The following is a 22,204-nucleotide window of genomic DNA, read 5'->3' on the forward strand; positions in this document are numbered from 1 at the left end:
TAAGTTCAGGTAATAAAAAACTACAAAATGAACTTATTCATCTTCAATGTACACAAACTATATAGTAAATATATATGACAATTAAAACAATGAAGTAGAATATATGTTCACATATAACAAAAATATATAGACAAGAAAAACAATAAATAAAAAATATTTTTCTAATAGGCTTTTTACTGTGAATTGGAGAAAAGATAAAAGAGAAAAAATATCAACTCTTTTGGTTTACACAAAAAATAGAAATGGAAGAAGTGTTTGTCATACAATGAATTCATTTTTCAAATTAAATGTATACTGTAAAGTTATATTTACCATTCAAACTTTATAAATGCAATGAATTTTTCTCAAGATAAGGATACACAGATGATCCCGTGAAGATATTTAAACAATTAGAAAAATTAAATATATTATTTTTCTAGAGGTAATACCAATATGACATTAGTAATTTAATTGTGCTAATTATACTTATGAGTTAATATGAAATATTAAAATAAGTATAATAAGAATCAGTAAAAAGATGATTTATCGTCAAAAATATTATTATTATAAATTACAAATAAATGACAACATTTAATCAATATTTTTTTTTAAAATCAGTCCATCAGTACTTTTTATGTGATGATAGATTGTTATAATAATGTGTAATTTATATGTTACCAATTATAAGTGTCTAATAAATTAAATGTAACTAGAAAAGTAAAATCATCCGGTTAAAAATTGTTGTCAATTTACATGAAAGAGAATAATAATCAAATAAAATTATAAATAAAAAATTGCAGATCATTGATTGTCAAAAAAGATTGTAATAATTGAATATTGTAATAAAATATATGCATTATTGAGATAATATGACAAATAAAAAAAAGAAAACAATATGATAAGAAATATATGAGAAAAATTTTAGTAGTCCAAATCTTTTTTTAAAATTTAAAAAAAATGTTTTTTTTCTTAATTAGTTACATATGCTAATTAACACGAATTATCAAAATTTACAATACTATTATATTATCTTTTGTTGAGTTAACTAATTTTATTTAAAATTCTAATTAATTCAACGTATGTTTTCCACGTGCAACACACGTACATTATTATATATATATATATATATATATATATATATATATATATATATATATATATATATATATATATATATATATATATATATATTCAAATTGCATACAACCAATTGAAATTGCATGACAAAACACGTAGTCGTCACATTTGGTAATAAAGAACAAAAATTGCATGACACCAGTTGGAAAGATGTGCAAATAAATGAAACACAATACTAACATAACCGTACATCCAAGCATGGTTTTTACATATTGTGGAGCTCAAATTTATTCGATTTTCCAGCAAGCGTGCGTATGTGGGAGTAATCAGACGTAAGAAACATAAATAGTATATTCTAAAACACCGTAGAGTGTAGTAGGGTCGAAAGAGTAAGTGCTGGTGATCGCGAATCCACGTGCCATGCGGAATACTCCGGTGCCGCCAACCACCGGCAGCTCACGTGTTGCATTCAATATCTGATTTCTTCCTGAAATAGAAACTGTACTTCCATTATACTGACCGGACGTAAAAACAAAGTTAAGGTTCATGGTTAATGCCGGTATCTCCAAGTCCGAGGAAGTGATCAGCCCTTGAACCCTACCCAGTTCCTCCGAATCTCTTTCAGGCCGGACTGTCAGCAGATCATCCACTACGCTAACTTGGCCGAACGTGGTGGGCGAACTGGAAGAGATGGAAGATCTTGCTACCTCGTATACAGTTTGATTTGGACCAGCTAAAATGTCTTGAATGAAGAAATGGAGCTTGGCTACCTTTTCCTTTTGATGGATTAGGCTTCGAAACCATTCTAAATCGTCATCCGGCCATCGTTTTCTTGCGAACGAATTCGGTATTGACATCATCAATGAGGAAAGCATCAAGATCACAACTATTAGGTTGGCCATGCAATATAGAATTTTACTAGCTAGGAAAGATTACAAGTAATTTGTGTATAGCAAGCCGGTGTATGATAAAGGGATTATATAGCAACTGGGAAAATTTTATATGGATTAATTAATTTTCACGCAAAGAAACATTCAAGCCGGCATTGATTCCGTACCCACAAGTACTTTAAGACTTTTTCCTACGAGAAACTACAGAAACTGCGGCAACGAGATTTTACCCATTAAGATATTCAATTTTTATCCCATTGATTTGTGGAGCCTGAAAATAAGATTATATATTTTTCTAAGAAACGTCGATTTCTACCAAGGATTTGACTATTTCATAGAAAGGGTTTTGAATTCATTTTTATGATTTTGTATTTGAGAATGCATTTTTTTATGATTTAAACAAGATTAGATGTTTGTTTAATTTTTAACGTTTCAACACTGATATAGATCTCTTCATTTTTTTAATTGGATTGATTAATTTTAATTTCTTGTCATGTATTCACTATTCATGTTTTGACTATATCATTAATTTAATATAATCATTGTTATCACTCTAATTTGATATTTGTTTGTTTACTAATATTGTTTGTCGATATTTGACATATTATTTGCTTGCTTCGTTGTTTGATCAAGAAGAGATATGGATCAAGTTTTGTTTCAAAAATATCACAACACATTAACGTCATATAGATATATAAAGTAAGTCTCATTTGAAACGGTCTCATAGAACCAGTGGCGGAGCCAGAAATCTGGAATTTTAAACTCTAAAATCTTTTAATATTTTAAATTGATCTACCCGAGCTAATATCATATTATTCCAAAATTTACATATACATTTTTTTTTATAAAAAAAAAAAATTGGGCCACCTTACATGCCTCCGCCCCTGTATGGAACTATATCAATGAGACGGATCGATTTTGTCCATATCTGTGGTGAAAAGTAATATTATTATCGTAAAAAGTAATAGTTTTTAATGAGTTTGGAGATATGTCTCATAAAATTGAATTGTAAAATGGTCTAATAAAAGTTTTGTGTAATATGAAATCTGACTTGAGATGGAGTTCGTTTCCTTCTTGTTGCTTTGGGTGTAAACCAGAATAAATTTTTGGTTGCCAAAAAAAAAAGTAGATATATAAGCCAACCACCACACATAATTAATAATCAACAAATCATGACACACGTCAAATTTTGATTAATTGCATGCTGATTTTTCATTCGTCTTGAGTTGTTTAAAGTCCTCACTCACTTTTTTCCATCACCTAGTTTGAATATGTTAAAATATAATAAAATCAACGGTCTTGTTTGTATGATCGAGCGTTTGACGCTTTACTAAATTAAAGTTATAGCCGATGGTAACGGTGTAACTCAAATCTTTTAAAACCATGCAAAAGTTCAAGCACCACTTATCAATTGCTCTACTCAGTAAAGAAAATTATTGCACCAAACATCTACCTCCCAATAATTCTACTTCTTGCAATAAATGAGAATCGAACATGCGATATTGTCTCTGATACCAATTGTGAGACCGAGCACTTATCGCTTTACCAAAAGTTATATCTTGTGAAAATAGTTCAAAAACATATTTTTAAATTGTATAACTGCTTAAACATTACGTTTCGATTGTTTTACCCAATAAAAACAATTATTTCATTCAACAATGTTTCTTTATTTTGTCTAACTCAAAGTCTAAGTAATAAATTTTATAGCCTTTAAAAAATAGCCTCTAGAAAATGACTTTGACACGTTAAACATATATAATAATCTATCACTAATTGACCTAGTACATTTTCCAGCCTCATGTAACAAAATTTGTAAAGATGCAATACAGCTTGTATTATTTACCTTTAAAGTAAAAGTTTATGTTTCAGAATAATACTACCATTTGGATCGTGAGATAAGATCATCGATAAAAGACGTACGATGAGATGATAAACCAATATGTGGATAACATAATAAATTATAACTCTACACCTTCGTAGAACTTGAACTAAACGTTAAATGAAATAAAGATGTGTAATATGAATCAAATTATTTTAAATGAAATATATAATCAACTAGCTAGTGTCTTATCTTTTAATACGTATTTCTCATGTTCGACGGGATGCTTTGAATTCCCCAGATATATTATTTATTTGATAATAAAGAAAGTGTCGAAGTCCAAGAGTTGACAATATCAGATTTCTGGGTTTTCTTTATAACATTAAAATTTCACCAAAAATAGACGTCACATTTTTTAACAAAGTACAAGAAATTGCACGACACCAATTGAAAATATACACAAACGAATTGTATCGAATTAAGTTTCAACTGGTTCAAATCAAATGCAAAGTTTAAATTTAATTTTATACCGAGTCAATGTCACAGAAAATGCTCTGTCAAACCTTCCGCCGTTAGAAATGGCGATTGTTTTTGTTGCTGTTTTTTATTTTTATTTTTAAAAAAATAACTATACTGCTTGCTAAAGTGGTAATTCCAAGTGATAAAAAAAAAAAAAAAGGTTTAGTCCATTGCCTCCAACTTTTTTTCACCTCAACATGTCTTTCATTGAAAAAGTTGTCAGAAGAATATATCAAAATTTTATCTTGACACTTTTAATCGTAATTATAAGGCATTTAAAATGTGTTTTAAAATCGATCAAGTGTTTAGAAATGGTTGAGTAAACATTTTACAACTTCAAAAAATTTTACTTTTGAAAAATGTGCTTCTGAAATGTTTTAAGAAGTTATAAGCCAGTCTAATTTTTGGAAAGTGGAGCAAACTATTTGATAAGTGCGGAAACAATCCACAACTTTTTAATGAAATTGAATGCAATAGAAGATAATAAGACATAAAAACTTGTTTATGGAAGATCGAATAAGAAAAAATTTCTACGTCTCTCATTCTTCTATTTCCAAGAGACATCACTAGAAGACTCTGTAAGAAACAATGAATGATTGTGAATAAAGACGGCACATATGACCTTCTGAATTTGATAAGTATTTAAAGTGTGTGATGATTTTCCGAGGCTTTGAAAAGTTTGAATATTTTTAAAGATCGTTCATGGTAAATTCAAAGTTCAAGACTCGGAGTGATTTTGTGAATCCTCGAGAGAATTTTATATAGTTGATATTTAACGTTTAAGAAAGAAATTAATATTTTTTTTCCTGTTAAGAATACATGAATCAAAGAATAGACTTTGTTAAAGAGATCAGTAATAAATAATCTTCTGCGGTTCATTTGATGTCATTAAATAAAGTGTACTTTTGTAGAGAACGTCATATTAAGTAGAGACATCCTCTTGTGAAAGTTACAAACAAAACAGAAATAACAGTCTCTTATTAAAGATTATATGATTTGATGTTAGTCTAACTTGTATCACAAGAGACTTAACATGATGTCTACTGTTTCTGGTTATGAAGTTCTGTAATTTAGTTTGGCTTAATGTATGATATTGACTGTCTACTGGATTTCTTCTTAAGTTTTCTGGTTTTCAAAATACTCTAGTTTTCTCTAAATTCTGATTTTCCTTAATCAATACATCACCACAATTAAGATGACCTTAACAATTTTCCCCTTTGTGGTGATGCCAAAACCTAGAAAATTATAAAGCAAGAAATATAGGATAAGAATATGAACAAGCAAGGTGTGAATATCGAGATGAAAATAATGAATATAGTAATTAAAGTTAAAAAAATCCTGATATTCAGTCTATTCCTCTCTTGTATCTCCTCACCTTCACTCGCAACTTGATATAGTGCAGGTTCTGCTTCTGCTTATGCTTTTTTTCTGGCATTTTCTTCCCTTTTTTTAGCAACACTGGCTTTGGCCCGATGAATAAATTCAAATAAGTGCTCAGAAAGGTTGCCAACCCGATTATCCAAAGACTAAATAGATTGAGATTGATCACTAAGGTTAGCACATAGAGAGCTTCGACTTTGGATTCAAGTGAATAGAGAGAATTAATATAAGCATTAACGGTAGATGAAAGATCAGTCTGAGCAAGTACAACATCTGCTTGAGTTTTGAAAAAGTTTGATTTTAGACCGAAAAGCCGTCATAGTCACATCTTCCCTGGTAGACAACATTTGTTTGGCAATATAATATTTGAAAAGGTCAAAAGCAGATTTAGCAGCAGATTGCTCAAAACTAATGCATTTGACAACTTCAATGATTTTATTGTTGCTACGCTTGACATCCTCATCTCAATTTCTAGGACAATCTGTATCATCAACAAATGGAGATTTTGCATCCACATGTTATTTAATCTCGGCTAAGCGAGCAACACACATTGATTGTTAAAAAATTGTCTACCGGATGTCCAGAATGCTTCATTCAGGGAACAAGTCTAAAAAAAGGAAAGAAAGACAGAAGAAAATAGATCATGAGCTCCTTATTATTATAACGTGTGGATTTATGGAACATTAATATAATGAAATAAAAAAAAGTTGTATAAAACTGAACCTGTAGACTCATTCAGTACTTCAATTTTTGTTTCACCGCCTGTCAAATTGTATTAAAGTTCAACTTTAACGTATGAGACGATGAATGATGTATAATATAAAGATGATAGATCAATATATTTAGATAAGATAATAGCGCATCACAAAAATCCTACGTAAAACTTGAGCCAAACATTTTTACAAAACAAAAATGTTTAATCATTCAACTTATCTCCTTCCCTAATTGAATAAATTTTATAGGACCCGTAATGCCTACCACTACGTCTTTTACTTCGTTCTTAATTATGATATTCAAAGGGATGTTTGACTTGTCCGACGTATGTTATAACTTTATCAATCGAGAAAGTGTCGAAGTAAAGAAGTGTAACATATCAGATTTCTGGGTTCTCATAATATTCAAATTGCAATTATAAAAAAATAATATTCAAATTGCACAAAAATGAAAGTAAAAGAAAAGTTGCGCAAAAACAAGAAACACAATGCAGATCCCATACATCTAAGCATGGTTTTTATTTGTTGAGCCCGAATTCATTCGATATGCCAGCAAGCATATATCCGGAGTTATCAGTGGTGAGAAACATAGATAGTATATTCCAAAACGTCAGAGCCGGTAGTAGCGTTGAAAGAGCTATAAGTGCTGGCGATCGCAAATCCACGTGCCATGCGGAATACTCCGGTGCCGCCAACCACAGGCAGCTCACGTACTGTGGCATCTTGTAACTGATTTCTTCCGAAAATAGACAGCGTACTTCCATTATATTTACCCGATGTAAAAACTATGTTAATGTTTATGGTTAAAGCCACAGTCTTCAAGTCCGAGGAAGCGATCAGCCCTTGAAACCTGCCAAGTTCCCCCGAATCTTCTTCATGCCCGACTGTCAGCAGATCATCCACTACCACAACTAGCCCGAAGCTGGTCGGCGAACTGGAAGTGATGGAAGAATTTGCTACCTGATACACAGTTCTATTTTCTCCAGCTAGTTTGTTTTGTACAAAGAAATGGAGCTTGGTTACTTTTTCTTTTTCTTGGCATAGCTTCCGAAACCATTCTAAATCTTCATCTTTCCCGAGTTCTTTGGCAGACGAATTTGGTATTGATATCATCAATGAGGAAAGCATCAAGATCACAACTACTGTTAGGTTGGACATATTTGGTTTCTAAACAAAAAAAAAAAAAATTGAGAATTTACTAGGAAAGATTGGGTATGGCAAGTGATCGGGGGATGATAATGGGATATAAAGTGAAAAATCAAATGTGGCAGCTAGAATTCACCTATTATTTATTAATATTCAATTATTATCCTTACATCGGAAAAATAAATTAGGAACGACGAATGAGTTCAAGACTTCCATTACTACCAACTTGTTCATGAACTCCTTATTGGTCGGTGATGCCAAGTGATGGGTAATGACTAATGAGATTCAAATTAATTATAAAAGCCCAAGCCCATTATATTAATTATAAAAGCTCAAACCCACTATACACTCTCCAAAAAAATCTATAAATAAGAGAGTATTCTCATTATTGGAGGATGATTTTTTTTGGATACTTAAACTTTTTAGCTCTCAATTACGATCTAGGAGTTATTTCCTGACTTGAGCGTCGGAGTGTCTATCCCAGCGCCTCTGACGTTTTGTTTGTGACGCAGGTGATAGCCCACAAAGATTTCTCTCCACCAGTTACTTGGAAGACCCGATTACGAACCAGTAGAGTAGTTCGGATAATCATAATTTTTGGCTACATCACCAAGGATTTGACTATTTGGCATAAAAATAGATTAAAAAAAATTGTGTAATACGCTCGTTGCACGTGAGAAAAATTAAAGATTTCAAAGAGTTTATATATAATAAGATACAATTGAGTTCTACAACTTTGGTTAACCATTTTCGTAAAGTGATGACGAAAACAAAGTAGTAGCTATAAGAGCTTATTGTGTAGTCGCACTTGCGTGAGCTTGGGCTTAGGAGGTGACGGAATATTATCAAAGTTGGTCATCGGCAGAAACACCGGGAAATAAGTATTATGAAGATCAAAGTACTATATCACGAGAGTCACACCTCTTGAACATGTAGGAGCTAGATTCAGGCCACGATGAGAACGGCACTTTTTGAAAAAGAGATGATTGTAATACACTTTTCCCACATAGAAAAAAATGAAGATTTTACATGAGTTTACAGTCACATACAATTTTTTGATAAATTGGCTAGTCTTTTGAAACAATATTACAAATGGGGGAATTTTTTATTTTTTTTTTGGCTCTTTTTTCTTAATTTTAGTTTTCAATTTCCTTGTCAAGTCTTCCTATAATTTTAGAGCTTTATTTTGGATTTATGGAGTAGATTCGCTGTATCAAGGCCATGTTTAATGGTTCTAGCTATGTTCAAATCCCAATGTTCAATGCATCAAAAAAAAAATTTATTTCTCATTTACTTGATTTAAAATCGTATTTTAAATCAACTAGTTTGAGTAAGTTAAATAATAACCTCTATGAAATGAATTTGGTCTCTTAAACATATTTATATCACTAATTGACATAGTACATTTGCCAGCCTCATTGCAATCTGTCGATCATGTTTTGGGAGTCGCTTCCAGGCTATTAAAAACATAAACTATATTAAAAATTCTGCATTGATTACATCAATCATTTTAATTAAAAATGTATAAATAAATTTAAAATACAAATGATTGCAAATGTTCAGTATCACTCATGAGATAAAATCATTCAAAAATAAATTTTTCTATTTTAATTAATTTACTACCCAAATTACTTACTAAAAAAGAAATACAATATTTAATTAGTTTAATTAATTTTTCTAAAAATAAAATTGGTTGAGTGTTAAAAGTTATCACTACAAAAAGGTTTTCCAATGAACATTAATTTAATTACCATTTAATAATTATAAATTTTTTTTATCTCAATTACATATTATTTCGAAATTACCTTAATTTGAAAGAATTAATGCGTTGTAGTTTTCTTCCAAAACCATATGTATATTGTATATCTTGAATTGTCTTCTTAAAAATTTAAATAAGAAAAAAATTAAAAGAGACTCTATTCAAAATAGTTTCAAATGAACATTAAATTACTCTCAATAAACATATATATTATCCTCATAATCAAAAATATTTGACACCCAATGCATGCAATTCGAGATTTTCATAATTTGAAAGAGTTAATGTATGATATAATTCTGTCAAAAGCATTCAATGTATAATTTTTGTCCCTTGAAATGTCTTATTTGAATTTAAAATTATAAATAAAGCAATATTGCATATTATATTAGAAATCAATTTTATTCTATTTATCTTACTAAATTTATCTACTCCAAGATTGAATTCTGAAATTACTCCTCTTTTCAGCACCATATATGAGTTGAATCCTTCCAAAATATAATATTCATTTAAATTTAGATTTATTCGTTGTTATGAACTACCTACATATGAAAACAACGAGAATGACAAGACACTTCGAAATATGTCTTTAATGATCGAGAATTAAAAAGTATTATTCATCTATTTGTACAAAATTTTAATTATTAGGTATTACTAATGTGATAATTTTCTTCTATATTACAAAGTACACAGATACATGATGGTATAAAATTTCATGTAATGGAAATGATTAAATCAATTCTAAAGAAAGTAAGCATCTTAATTATTAGAAGATACCTTATAAAATTTATTAAAATTGTTTTGGAATACACATAATAAATGTTAATTAAATAAATTTTTTGATTTATACATAATTTACTTATGACCACATGTTTCATTTTTCTTTCGAAATAATAGGATGTTGTGTATATTATGAAAAGATTTTGTAAATAAAATCACAACTCATTTGGATAAAAATATTGATTAAATAATTATTGTTATCATTCAAATGTGTCAAACACGTGTCATGTCACAAAATTGTTTGTGAATGTGGATTTAGACGAAATTACTGAATTTTTAAAAAAGTATTTCTCATTAATTTTATAGAATGTGATTTAATTTTTTTTATCACATGTTAAAAAATAATAATATATAGTTTCTCGAAAATTAAATAATTAAATATGTATTAAAGTTGGTGGCCGACATCAATACACTAAGCACGAAAAGCATCATGTCATTGCTTTAGACTAACACAATCTAAAATTTTGAGATATGACAGTGATTATTAGCCAAAAAAATTAATCTACATGCGTTGTACTTAAGAATTTTTTTTAAAATTAGCGAAAAATAATTTTTATTTTTATTTTTTATAATTATATTATTTTTTTCAATTTAAATATCTATTTATTTTCACTAATTTTTAATAATATCATCCCGTGCATCGCACGGATTAAATACTAGTTACGTACTTAAAATTACACTTTTTTGTTTTTTTTTTTTTTTGTTTTAGTTTTGACATTTGTTCTCGGTTTATTTTTAGGTATAATTCTAGTTGGTTGAGGATTTCAAGTTCACGCGGTAATCGAGATATTTGAAATTCATTATATTTTGTCTAAATAATGTGTAAACAAGTTATGAATTTAAAATTTCATTTATTGTTTCATTGTTAACGATAAAACAATAATCGAAATTTATATATTTCAAATTCGTCTATCCAAATACAACATAAAGTTTCATATATGAGTGAGTCTCATGTAAGACCGTCTCACGGGTCATAATCTGTGAGACGGGTCAACCCTATCCATATTTACAATAAAAAGTAATACTTTTTCATGGGTGACCCAAATAAGAGATCTGTCTCACAAATACGACCCGTGAGACCGTCTCATACAAGTTTTTGTCTTCATATATAATACTTTTGACTTTTTAAATTTTACATGCAAACCTTCACAAATATATATATATATATATATATATATATATATATATATATATATGTATATAAAGCACGATACCATGTGAGTGTGATTATTGTTTGCATCATGTGTATCACGATTAATTTTCTCTGTTTTTAAAAATTACAAATGGATGAAACTTGCTACTTAAAAAATTTATCTTTGGAAATGTCAATGTACAAGTAATTTAAATATATTTATTTACAGAGACATGTTAACAAAACTATACATTATTTATTTATTTCACTAATTGATGACATATATTTTTTTAATTTTTACAAAAGTTAAATAATATTTTACCAGACTAGCTTCAGAGTAAAATAATTATCCAAATTAAAAATGTGTACAATCCAATAATTTGCATATTGTAGTTATGAAAAAGGTTGTAAATTATCAGTAGGGAAAAAAATTAAATAACAAGAATTATCATGCACAATATCTATTAATACTTGTTAAATAATTATAATTTTTTTTAAGCTTTATTGTACGTACAAAGTAACGCAGCTCTCGATCGATCTCCAAAAATAATTACAAATTTATATTTTCTTGATTATGTTTGATTGGATATTAATTAAGTTTTGATGTAAACAAAAAATTGATAAACCAAGAAACACTAAGAGGACTCATCACCACTATCATAATGCACCATTGTTATCTGATCACTCTATTGTCCATCCTATGAAGCAATGATGCATCCATATACATGCTCACACTTCAAAGTCTTATATGCTCAACCAAGGAGCACCTTCGAGTATTAAAGCACGATTTCAACGTCGTCAACATCGTATCATTCAAGAATCAATGTGCGCATCCTACAACAACATGTTGTTGCACCCTGAATCAACCTTCAAGACCGATTCTGTTTGGTACCGATGAAGAACAGTTTTTGAAGTCAGATTTGATCTCCAAGCTTGCCGTTTGGTATATCAGTTGTTTTGTTTAGGACGTGTTTTCCAGGCTGCCTGAGAAAGCTAGGAGTTATAGTTGAGAGTGTGACATCAACTAAGATATGTTTGTACAACTTGATTGTATAAATCTAAGTCTTGTAGTGAAACTTTCTTTAAACGGAATAATGAGAACATAGACAAATTTGGTTCTCAAATTTCCAAAAATAATTCGTGTGTTCATTCATTTGTTTTTATATACTTAGTTCTAACACAATTTATGTTTCAATATAATTAAATTTTAAAATATATTCGTTATCATTGTTAATATGCAAAAAAAAATTATCATAGGTCATCAAAATCAACCAAATGATCTGTAGAATTAATGTTGGAAATTTATCGACTAAAAAGGTGTTGCAAATTTATTGAGAGAACTCATGAATCTCTTATTGAGAGAAGTTTATATCACTATATCACTCAAGATGATGAAAAAGTGTCGCATTTTTTTTAATTATGAGGAAAGTGTTTTTGATAAATTGGCTAGTCTTTTTGTACAAATGGGTTTTTGGGGAGATTAATGTTTCTACACTCCAGTCTCATTTATTTTACTTTTCAATTTCCTTGTCAAGTCTTCCCATAATTTTTAGAGTTTTTTTTTTTTTTTAATTTATGAAGTAGATTCGTTGTATTAAGGCCATGTTTAATGGTTTCTAGCTATGTTCAAATCCCCATGTTCAATGCATAAAAAAAAAATTTAATTTCTCATAATATATATATATATATATATATATATATATATATATATATATATATATATATATATATATATATATATATATATATATATATATATATTTGTGAGACGGATCAATCCTACCGATATTCACAATAAAAAGTAATACTCTTAGCATAAAAAGTAATATTTTTTCATAGATAACCAGAATAAGAGATTTGTCTCACAAATTACGACTCGTGAGACTGTCTCACACAAGTTTTTGCCAAGTGTTTGAAAACATAATATCACAATAATTAATAAAAATAAATCTTCCCATTAACCCAATTGTGCAATCATCCATGCAAGTTTTAATTCCTTGATTATGTAATTCTTGATAAAGAAACTGAAAGGCACCATATGCCTCAACAAACTTAAAAAAGAGTAGGTCTCATGTGAGACCGTCTCATGGATCTCAATTTGTGAGACGGGTCAACCCTGCCCATATTCACAATAAAAAGTAATACTCTTAGCATAAAAAAATAATACTTTTTAATGGATTATCCAAATAAAGATCTGTCTCACAAAATACGACCCGTGAGACCGTCTCACACAAGTTTTTGCCCTTAAAAAATGTGTTAAGATCATCCGTACGAGGAAAGATAAAACTATGAATAATATAAATATCAGTGAAAAATATTATACAATTTAATATGAATAATATAAACAATTTAACAAAATCATCAATATCAGCTTCGACATCAGTACTTTCAAGTGAAAATGTTTCTTCTTAATAGAAATCATGTTAGCATTGCTTACTTTCCCTCTAAAATGTCGACCCAAGAATCTTGACTCCATCTTAAGGCTCAAGTCCACTTGATGACCTATATAATGTAAGCCAAGAAAGATAGAGAAGTCGCTTGAAATGAAATGAATTGAAATATTGGCACCAACAATGAAAGAGTATGAATTACTTAAATCTTTTAAAAATGTAGTCTATCATATGTCATTGTTAATATGAGGAATTGGCACATCTATCCATTTACCAACAAGAGTATCATTTATTCTACTCGTCTGTTGCTTCCCAATAATTGACTTCAACAATGACATCACTTTTTCAATATAGGAAGAAGAGCATCATGAAAAAACTACATTCCCACTATTCATCAACTCATCATGATAAATTATTTTCTCTTTCGCAACCACTACTAATATTTGAAATTGATACCCCAGGGATGAACCCATCAAGATCCGGCCCAAACTCCCAGCCCATATCTAAAGCCCGCATGTGAATGGCTCATAACCAGTCCAGGTATTCACCTATAAATATCAGGTTTAATTTGAGCGTATGATTATGGATTCAATATAATGTTTTCAGCAGCACATTTAGCTGCTTCCCCCATATATCCTCAGTCACTGACTTGAGCGTCGGAGGGGCTACGCCAGGACACCCTCCTGGCCCCCTTCTAACGGTTTTCTTTGTGATTTCAGGCTCAGGACCATTTCAAAACCCTGCATCTGTACTAGTGACGCTTGCCGGAATTGGACCCTAAATTTCCCGTGAGTATCCCTTGGCATCGTCTGTGGGAAGTTTGAGTTGAGACGTAAAGATGGTAGGCAGGAGAGGGAGCAGAAGAGCTAACTCAGCATCTTCGCGTCCTCATATAGGACCAGAACAATCTCATGTTGAAACAAGATAGAAACAACTGTGTCTTAAGACGAGACAGGAACAACCCCGTCAAGAGACAAGAGCCGAGCAGCCCCGTCACGAGACAAGGGTCGAGCAAACCCGTCCCAATGAGAATGTGGAGAACTTGACCCTGGAACAGCTGGTCCAATTTATCACCCGAACTGTGGATGAGGCCATGAAGAGGAATCAAAATTCTATGTTTGCAGAAGAGCAAGTCGCTCGCCAGGAGCAAGAAGAGAATGTGGAGGGCCACCAGAGCCGGTTGAAGAGACGCATCCCCTCCAAAGTGGGGAAGTTAGTGAGATAGGGGAGATGTGGAAGGAGATACGCATGTTGAGGCAGCAGGTAGGAAGCCGAGCGCCGGTACCAAAGAGAGGAAGTCCTTTTTCATTGGCCATCTTGGAAGAAGGACTTCCTCCAAATTTCCGACAGTCAAACGTTGGAGAATATGACAGACATGCTGACCCTGAAGAACACTTGGGGAGATTTGAGAATGCGGCTCTGTTGCACCAATATTCGGATGGGGTCAGGTGCAGGGAGTTTCTGGGCACGTTGGTGAGGTCAACCCAACAATGGTTTAACACCTTGCAGCCCAACTTATACGTTCTTTTGAGGACTTCTCAGCTGCCTTCTTGCACCGATTTTCTACAGCAAGAGGCACCAGAAAATTATTTGAGCATGTTTGTGATGAAACAGCAAGAGAATGAAACTTTGCGAGAATTTGTCCTGAGTTTCAACAGTGCAGCGCTGGAAATACCAGCGGCTACCCCTGATATCATGATAAGTGCCTTCACACAAGGACTGAGAGAAGGGGAGTTTTTCAAGTCGCTGGTCAAGAAGCCTCCGTCGAGCTATGATGATCTGTTGGCTCGAGCTGAGAAATATGTAAACTTGGAAGATGCCCAACGGTACAGAAGGATGGAGAACCGGCCCGGAGGAAGTAGAGTTGAGGGAGCGGAGAAAGGAGGAAGGAAGAGGGGTGGGGAAAGAAAGCAGGATAGAACTAGAAGTAGAGGACAATTCTCATCACATGTTCCCCTGGATAGGAGTCGTGACGAGGTGATGGAGGTGAGGGAGCCAGTGGGGATGTGGGAGAAGTCACGAAGGGTTGAGTGTAGTGCTAGATTGCCTTCGCGGGACAGACGAGAAGGATCCGCATTCGGGAGTCGACCGAGGTCCCGCCCATCCCCTAGACGTGGTCAGGGCCCTCCATGGATAAATCAGGGGGTTGGGGAGCAGAGAGGCGAAGGTCGAGGTCAAGATGTCCTTCAGGAGCCCGTCGAACCGAGGAGGGGAACGAATGAGGATAAGCACCCTACGAGAGGAATGATTCATATGATCTTGGGTGGTGCTACTGATGGAGACTCTGGGCGAGCTCGGAAAGTGCATGGGAGAAGGTTGGAGAACTTTGAGATATTTAGGGGTGCAGACTTACCACAAGACCCCATCATCAGCTTTGGGGTGGAAGACCTCCGAGGCGTTGTGACTCCACATCACGATGTTGATATGTGTCGTTTTTACGTGTTTTATTGCATTGGTTTAGTTGTGTTTGCATGGTGCATGTATGCATTTCGTTTACTTTCTGTTCATTTTAGAGTAAATATTTGCATTTTATCCTATCTCACTCGGGCGTGATTAATTTGCAGGAAAAAAGGCCGGAACAACCAAAAATCGGAGCCAAGTGCCAAGTCAAGACAAAAAGGACAGAAGGATTGGCGCTCGGACGGTGAAATTCTACCGCCCGAGCGCGAGATGAAAGCCCCGAAGGAACTTCGACAGAAAGGTCGGCGCTCGAGCGGTAGTTTTCTACCGCCCGAGCGCGAATGCTGCATATGCCAAGGAAAATTACAGAGAATGTGGCGCTCGAGCGGTACTTTTCTACCGCCCGAGCGCCACCTATTTTTGGAAACTGTTATTCGCGATTTCTTGCCTGATTTGATGATGGGGAACGATATGGTAAGTCTTGGGGACGAATTGGGGGGATGATTGAGAGATTTCAGACATATTTTGAGAGCCAAAAAAGGGATTTTGGAGGACTTTTGCACTTGGATTGAAGATTCGACGGTTTCCGGGCATCGTTCTTCGCATATTTCGTCACGCCTAGTATTTCTAGTTTATTTTCCTTTGTTTAAACATTGTTTTGCTTATTTTAATTATGAATTCTAGTAGCTAACTTTCATATTTGTTGGGATTAAAGGGGATCCTACCCCAAACTTTTAGTTGATTAATTCATATTTTGAGTTGTGCTTTATTCTTGATTACACTACGATTGTTATTGTGTCGTTTGAGCGTAGCTAACTTTTACGACGATTTTATATCACGAGTGAGTTCGAGAGAATAACTAGTGATAGGATCGAGTAGTATAATCTGCGGATCTACAATTTGCATAGACATATGAAATTGGATACGTGCCGATAGTCATAGTCCTTAGGGTCGAAAACTAGGGGATTTCATCAATCGAAATGCGGTTCATTCTTGATAAATGATTAAAGACATTTAATTACTTCATTGAGTGAATTAGTTTGGCATAGCTCGAGAGAGTGTGTTCAATTAAATAGGAAATCCTGTCGGAAGCGTAGAACACAATCGAACGAATTAATTAATTAATAAGGGGTAGGTGAACCAGAATTCCCAACAAATTCTTTTATCATTTGAAATTTAATCCATTGATTTAGCATTCATATTTTATCATTTAATCTTTGAACTTGTTTATTTAATTTTCTTGCATTTTAGTAGTTATAAACAAACAACCAAACTTCGTCGCTAAAGTTTCAATAACTAAAATAATACTTGTTAAATACAGTCTCCAGTGGAACGATACTCGTATTCATATACACTATACTATTACTTGACATCGTGCACTTGCGATTACATTTTGAGCATACAAAATCATATTTTCTTGGGGAATTCATAGTGCAAGTTTTGCTCGATCAAGTTTTTGGCGCCGTTGCCGGGGACTGTTAATCTACAATTATATTCTTAGTTATGTTCTTTAGTGTATTTTATTTTTACTGAACTAACACTCCATATTTTGATTCAGATATCTCTTCCGGTGCATGCCAAAGTCACTTGACTTGGAGCTTGAGTGTGACCCTGAAATTGAAAGGACTTTCCGCAGACGAAGACAACAGCAAAGACTTAAGGAACTGATGGAGAGGCACGAACAAGAGCAGGAGGCAGAGCGCCAAAACGAGAGACGAATTGAGATGCCACGCCGCATACCCATGTTAGAGTATGCCCAACCTTCTTTGGATGGTGCACGCCCCAGCATTGTGAGGCCGATTGTGCGGGCAAACCAATTCGAAATAAAACCAGCCATTATCCAGATGATTCAGAACACCGTCCAATTCGGAGGAACTGCTGTGGACGATCCAAACACACACATCGCGGATTTTCTTGAGATTTGCGATACCTTTAAATTTAATGGAGTTTCTGATGATGCTGTTAGACTGCGTTTATTTCCTTTCTCTTTGCGTGATAAAGCTAAAGCTTGGTTGAATTGTTTACATGTAGGTTCGATCGCTACATGGGAGGACATGGCGAAGGAGTTTCTTATCAAATACTTTCCTCCATCAAAAACCATGAAGCTGCGAGCTGACATTACAACATTTGCTCAGTTCGATCAAGAGTCACTATATGAGGCGTGGGAGCGTTTCAAGGATCTATTACGAAGATGCCCACATCACGAGTTACCACTTGGGTTAGTCGTTCAAACTTTTTATTACGGTTTGCTTACTCCTAACCGTACTATGATAGATGGTGCAGCGTGTGGGAACCTATTGAGGAAGACTGCGGAAGAAGGATATGAGTTATTGGAGGAGATGGTTGCTAGCAGTTATCATCCTCAATCTGACAGAAACAACCAGCGGAGAAGTGCAGGAGTGCACCAGGTAACTGATTTTTCTGTTATTACTGCACAACTTGATGCTTTAAACAGGAAAATAGATGGCTTGAACTTGGGTGGCACGGCTATGCGTTTGCAAGAGGTATTCTGTGAGAAATGTGGAGGTGAGCACTATGTGAAAGACTGTCAAGATGACAATCCATTCTATGTGCCCGAAGGAGCACCTGTGCATCAAGTGGGAGTCCAAAACCGTCCACGGAATGACCCTTACTCAAACACATATAATCCTGGGTGGAGGCAACATCCCAACTTCTCATGGGGCGGTCAAAACAGTCAGAATAGGCCGCAAGGAGGACAACAATATGGGAAACAACCGATGTACAGATCCGATCCTCCTAGAGAAGAAAAGTCCAACTTGGAACAAATGATGTCTAAGTTTATCTCATCCACTGAAACTCGACTCCAAAACCAAGATGCATCAATAAAGGGGCTCGAGAATCAAATTGGACAGTTGGCCAAGATGATAGCAAGTCGAGAGCCGGGCACCTTGCCAAGTAATACCGAGACTAATCCAAAAGAGCAAGTAAAGGCCATTGAGTTGAAGAGTGGAAAGATTTTGGAGCCTAGAGAGAAAGAGAAAAGCCAAGTACCGGATGAGCAGGCTGAGGCGTCAAAAGGTAAGTCATCTAACTCTACACCAGCACCCACGGCACATCCTAGGATTGTTATTTCCCCGCCTTTCCCTGCAGCATTGAAAAAGGCAAAACTAGATGCACAATTCGGTAAATTTCTTGAGGTGTTTAAAAAATTGCATATCAATATTCCCTTTGCCGATGCTTTAATGCAAATGCCTAGTTATGCCAAATTCTTGAAGGACATCTTAGCTAACAAGCGAAAATTGGAGGATCACATGACAGTGAACTTGACTGAGAGTTGCTCTGCTTTGGTGCAAAACAAAATCCCACCGAAACTAAAAGACCCAGGGAGTTTTTCTATCCCTTGCATGATTGGTGATGTTGTTTTTCGTAAAGCATTGTGTGATCTTGGTGCAAGTATTAATCTGATGCCCTTATCTGTTTTCAGGAAACTCGGATTAGGAGAGCCTAAGCCGACGAGGATGTCTTTACAACTGGCTGACAGGTCTGTCAAGTACCCCCGCGGAGTGATTGAGGATGTGCTAGTGAAAGTGGACAAGTTTATCTTTCCTGCGAACTTTGTGGTGCTTGATATGGATGAGGATGAGGAGATGCCTCTGATTTTGGGTAGACCGAGGCACTGATTGATGTGCAAGAAGGGAAGTTGCGATTGAGAGTGGGCAACGAAGAGATTACTTTTGATGTGTTTAATGCACTTAAGCACACACTGCATTCTGATAGTTGTTTTAGAATTGATGCGTTTGACTCTCTTGCGTCTAACTATGTGCAGGATGCTCTTAGGGACCTTTTGGAGGCCACTATCGATACTGAATTGGGAGAAGAGGAATTGGATGAGGAAAGAGCCGAAATTGTGGCACACTTTAATGCCAACCAACCATGGAGAAGGTCAATGAGGATGCGACTAGAGGATCTGGGAGAACGAAGAGATTTGACCCCTCAATGGTCAAGCATCGAGGATCCCCCAACACTTGAGCTGAAGCCGTTGCCTCCACACCTCAAGTACGTGTATTTAGGTGAGAATAACACTTTACCTGTCATTATTTCTGCTGCTTTGACAGATGTGATGGAGGACAAACTGTTGGAAGTATTGAAAGCACACAAGGGTGCATTTGCGTGGAAGGTGGCGGATATCAAAGGGATCAATCCATCAGTCTGCATGCACAAGATCTTGATGGAAGAGAAGTACTCACCTCTTGTGCAACCTCAGAGAAGATTGAATCCTAAGATGCAAGAGGTAGTGAAAGCTGAAACGATTAAGCTTCTCGATGCAGGTATTATCTACCCTATATCTGATAGTGCATGGGTAAGTCCCGTTCAATGTGTGCCAAAGAAAGGTGGGATTACTGTTATCACAAATGAAAATAATGAATTAATACCCACTAGGACTGTTACGGGATGGCGTGTGTGCATTGATTATAGAAAATTGAATGATGCCACCCGTAAAGACCACTTTCCCCTTCCCTTTATCGATCAGATGCTTGAGAGGTTAGCGGGTCATGAGTTTTATTGCTTTTTGGATGGGTATTCGGGGTACAACCAAATTATGATTGCGCCGGAGGACCAAGAGAAAACCACTTTCACTTGTCCTTACGGCACTTTTGCTTTTCGCCGCATGCCGTTTGGTCTCTGTAATGCCCCTGCCACATTTCAACGTTGCATGACCGCTATATTCCATGATATGATAGAAACTTTTCTTGAAATTTTTATGGATGATTTCTCGATATTTGGTTCTTCTTTTGATGATTGTTTGCAGAATCTGACGGTAGTGTTGAGGAGATGTGAGGAGACAAACTTGGTGCTTAATTGGGAAAAATGCCACTTCATGGTACAAGAGGGAATTGTCCTAGGGCACAAGGTTTCGGGGGACGGAATCGAGGTGGACAAGGCGAAAGTTGAAGTGATTAAGAACTTACCACCTCCGGCGTCCATAAAGGGAGTTAGAAGTTTTCTAGGCCACGCCGGTTTTTACCGGCGTTTTATCAAAGATTTTTCTAAAGTTGCCAAACCTCTATCTTCTTTACTCATGAAAGATGTATCCTTTAACTTTAATTCTGATTGCTTGCAGGCATACGAGAAGTTGAAGGAGCGCTTGGTGACGGCTCCTGTCTTGGTAGCACCGGATTGGGATCTACCTTTCGAGATCATGTGCGATGCTAGTGATACTGCGGTAGGTGCTGTCCTCGGCCAAAGACAGAACAAGGTATTCCACACTATATACTATGCAAGTAAAACCTTAGATGAGGCACAATTGAATTATGCTACCACCGAAAAAGAGTTACTTGCAGTAGTGTTTGCACTTGACAAGTTTCATGCATATCTTGTTTTGTCTAAAGTCATTGTCTACACTGACCACTCTGCACTGAAACATTTACTTGCGAAGAAAGATGCAAAACCACGCCTACTTCGGTGGATTCTATTGTTGCAAGAATTTGATTTAGAAATAAAAGATAAGAAGGGTGTTGAGAATGTGGTTGCAGATCATTTATCTAGATTAGAGTGTATTTGTAATGATTCTGTTGATAATGCTATCGATGATTGGTTCCCGGATGAGCAACTATTTGAGGTGAGAAATTGTCCATGGTATGCAAATTTCGCTAACTTTCTTGTCACAGGCACACCTCCACCGAACCTATCTTTTCACCAACGAAAGAAATTCTTTTCTGACGTGAAATACTAGTTTTGGGAGGAACCGTTCTTGTTTAAGATTTGTGCAGATTCCATGATAAGACGGTGTGTTGCGGAGGAAGAGTTTTATAAGATTCTCAACCATTGCCATGACCGTGAGGTAGGTGGTCACTTTGGACCAACGAGGACGGCATCTAAGGTACTCGAATGTGGCTTTTATTGGCCAACCCTCTTTAAAGATGCTCGTTCTTATGTGCTACATTGTGATAAATACCAACGGTCAGGTAACATCTCTAACCGTCACGAAATGCCTTTAAATAATATCATTGAGTGTGAGGTTTTTGATGTATGGGGGATAGATTTCATGGGACCATTTCCTATTTCTTTCACAAAAAAATACATTTTGGTGGCGGTGGATTATGTGTCTAAGTGGGTAGAGGCGGAAGCATACGCCACTAATGATGCTCAAGTGGTTCTAAGATTTTTGAAGAAAAATATTTTTAACCGCTTTGGAACACCACGAGCAATCATTAGTGATGGTGGCACTCATTTTTGCAACAAACTCTTTGAAAAACTTTTA

The 22,204-nt window shown here is 34.6% G+C and overlaps 2 protein-coding genes and 1 non-coding gene across 3 annotated transcripts; all 3 read right to left on the bottom strand.

The window, feature by feature from the left end:
- Positions 1-1,275: 1,275 nt before the first annotated feature.
- Positions 1,276-2,113, bottom strand: LOC140814270 (dirigent protein 21-like). The gene has a single exon (XM_073173204.1). The coding sequence runs from the start codon at positions 1,956-1,958 to the stop codon at positions 1,383-1,385; it is 576 nt and encodes a 191-aa protein (XP_073029305.1). The 5' UTR covers positions 1,959-2,113; the 3' UTR covers positions 1,276-1,382.
- Positions 2,114-6,950: 4,837 nt separating this feature from the next.
- LOC140814418 (dirigent protein 21-like) lies at positions 6,951-14,097 on the bottom strand. The gene is made up of 2 exons (XM_073173390.1): positions 14,038-14,097; positions 6,951-7,544 (listed from the first exon to the last, which is right to left on the bottom strand). The coding sequence occupies exons 1-2, from the start codon at positions 14,095-14,097 to the stop codon at positions 6,951-6,953; spliced, it is 654 nt and encodes a 217-aa protein (XP_073029491.1).
- A 3,987-nt stretch (positions 14,098-18,084) lies between these two features.
- LOC140815744 (small nucleolar RNA R71) lies at positions 18,085-18,190 on the bottom strand. The gene has a single exon (XR_012114393.1). It is a non-coding gene; the product is annotated as a small nucleolar RNA R71 (small nucleolar RNA).
- Between the last annotated feature and the right edge of the window lie 4,014 nt (positions 18,191-22,204).

This window comes from Primulina eburnea, chromosome 15 (genome assembly GCF_022965805.1).
Source record: "Primulina eburnea isolate SZY01 chromosome 15, ASM2296580v1, whole genome shotgun sequence".
NCBI lineage: Eukaryota > Viridiplantae > Streptophyta > Magnoliopsida > Lamiales > Gesneriaceae > Primulina > Primulina eburnea.

Coding starts and splice junctions, on each gene's coding strand:
- LOC140814270 (XM_073173204.1), bottom strand. CDS start 1,958: ATGGCCAACCTAATAGTTGTGATCTTGATGCTTTCCTCATTGATGATG.
- LOC140814418 (XM_073173390.1), bottom strand. CDS start 14,097: ATGCGGGCTTTAGATATGGGCTGGGAGTTTGGGCCGGATCTTGATGGG. Junction 7,545..14,037: donor TTGATGGGTTCATCCCTGGG/GTATCAATTTCA, acceptor TTTTTTGTTTAG/AAACCAAATATGTCCAACCT.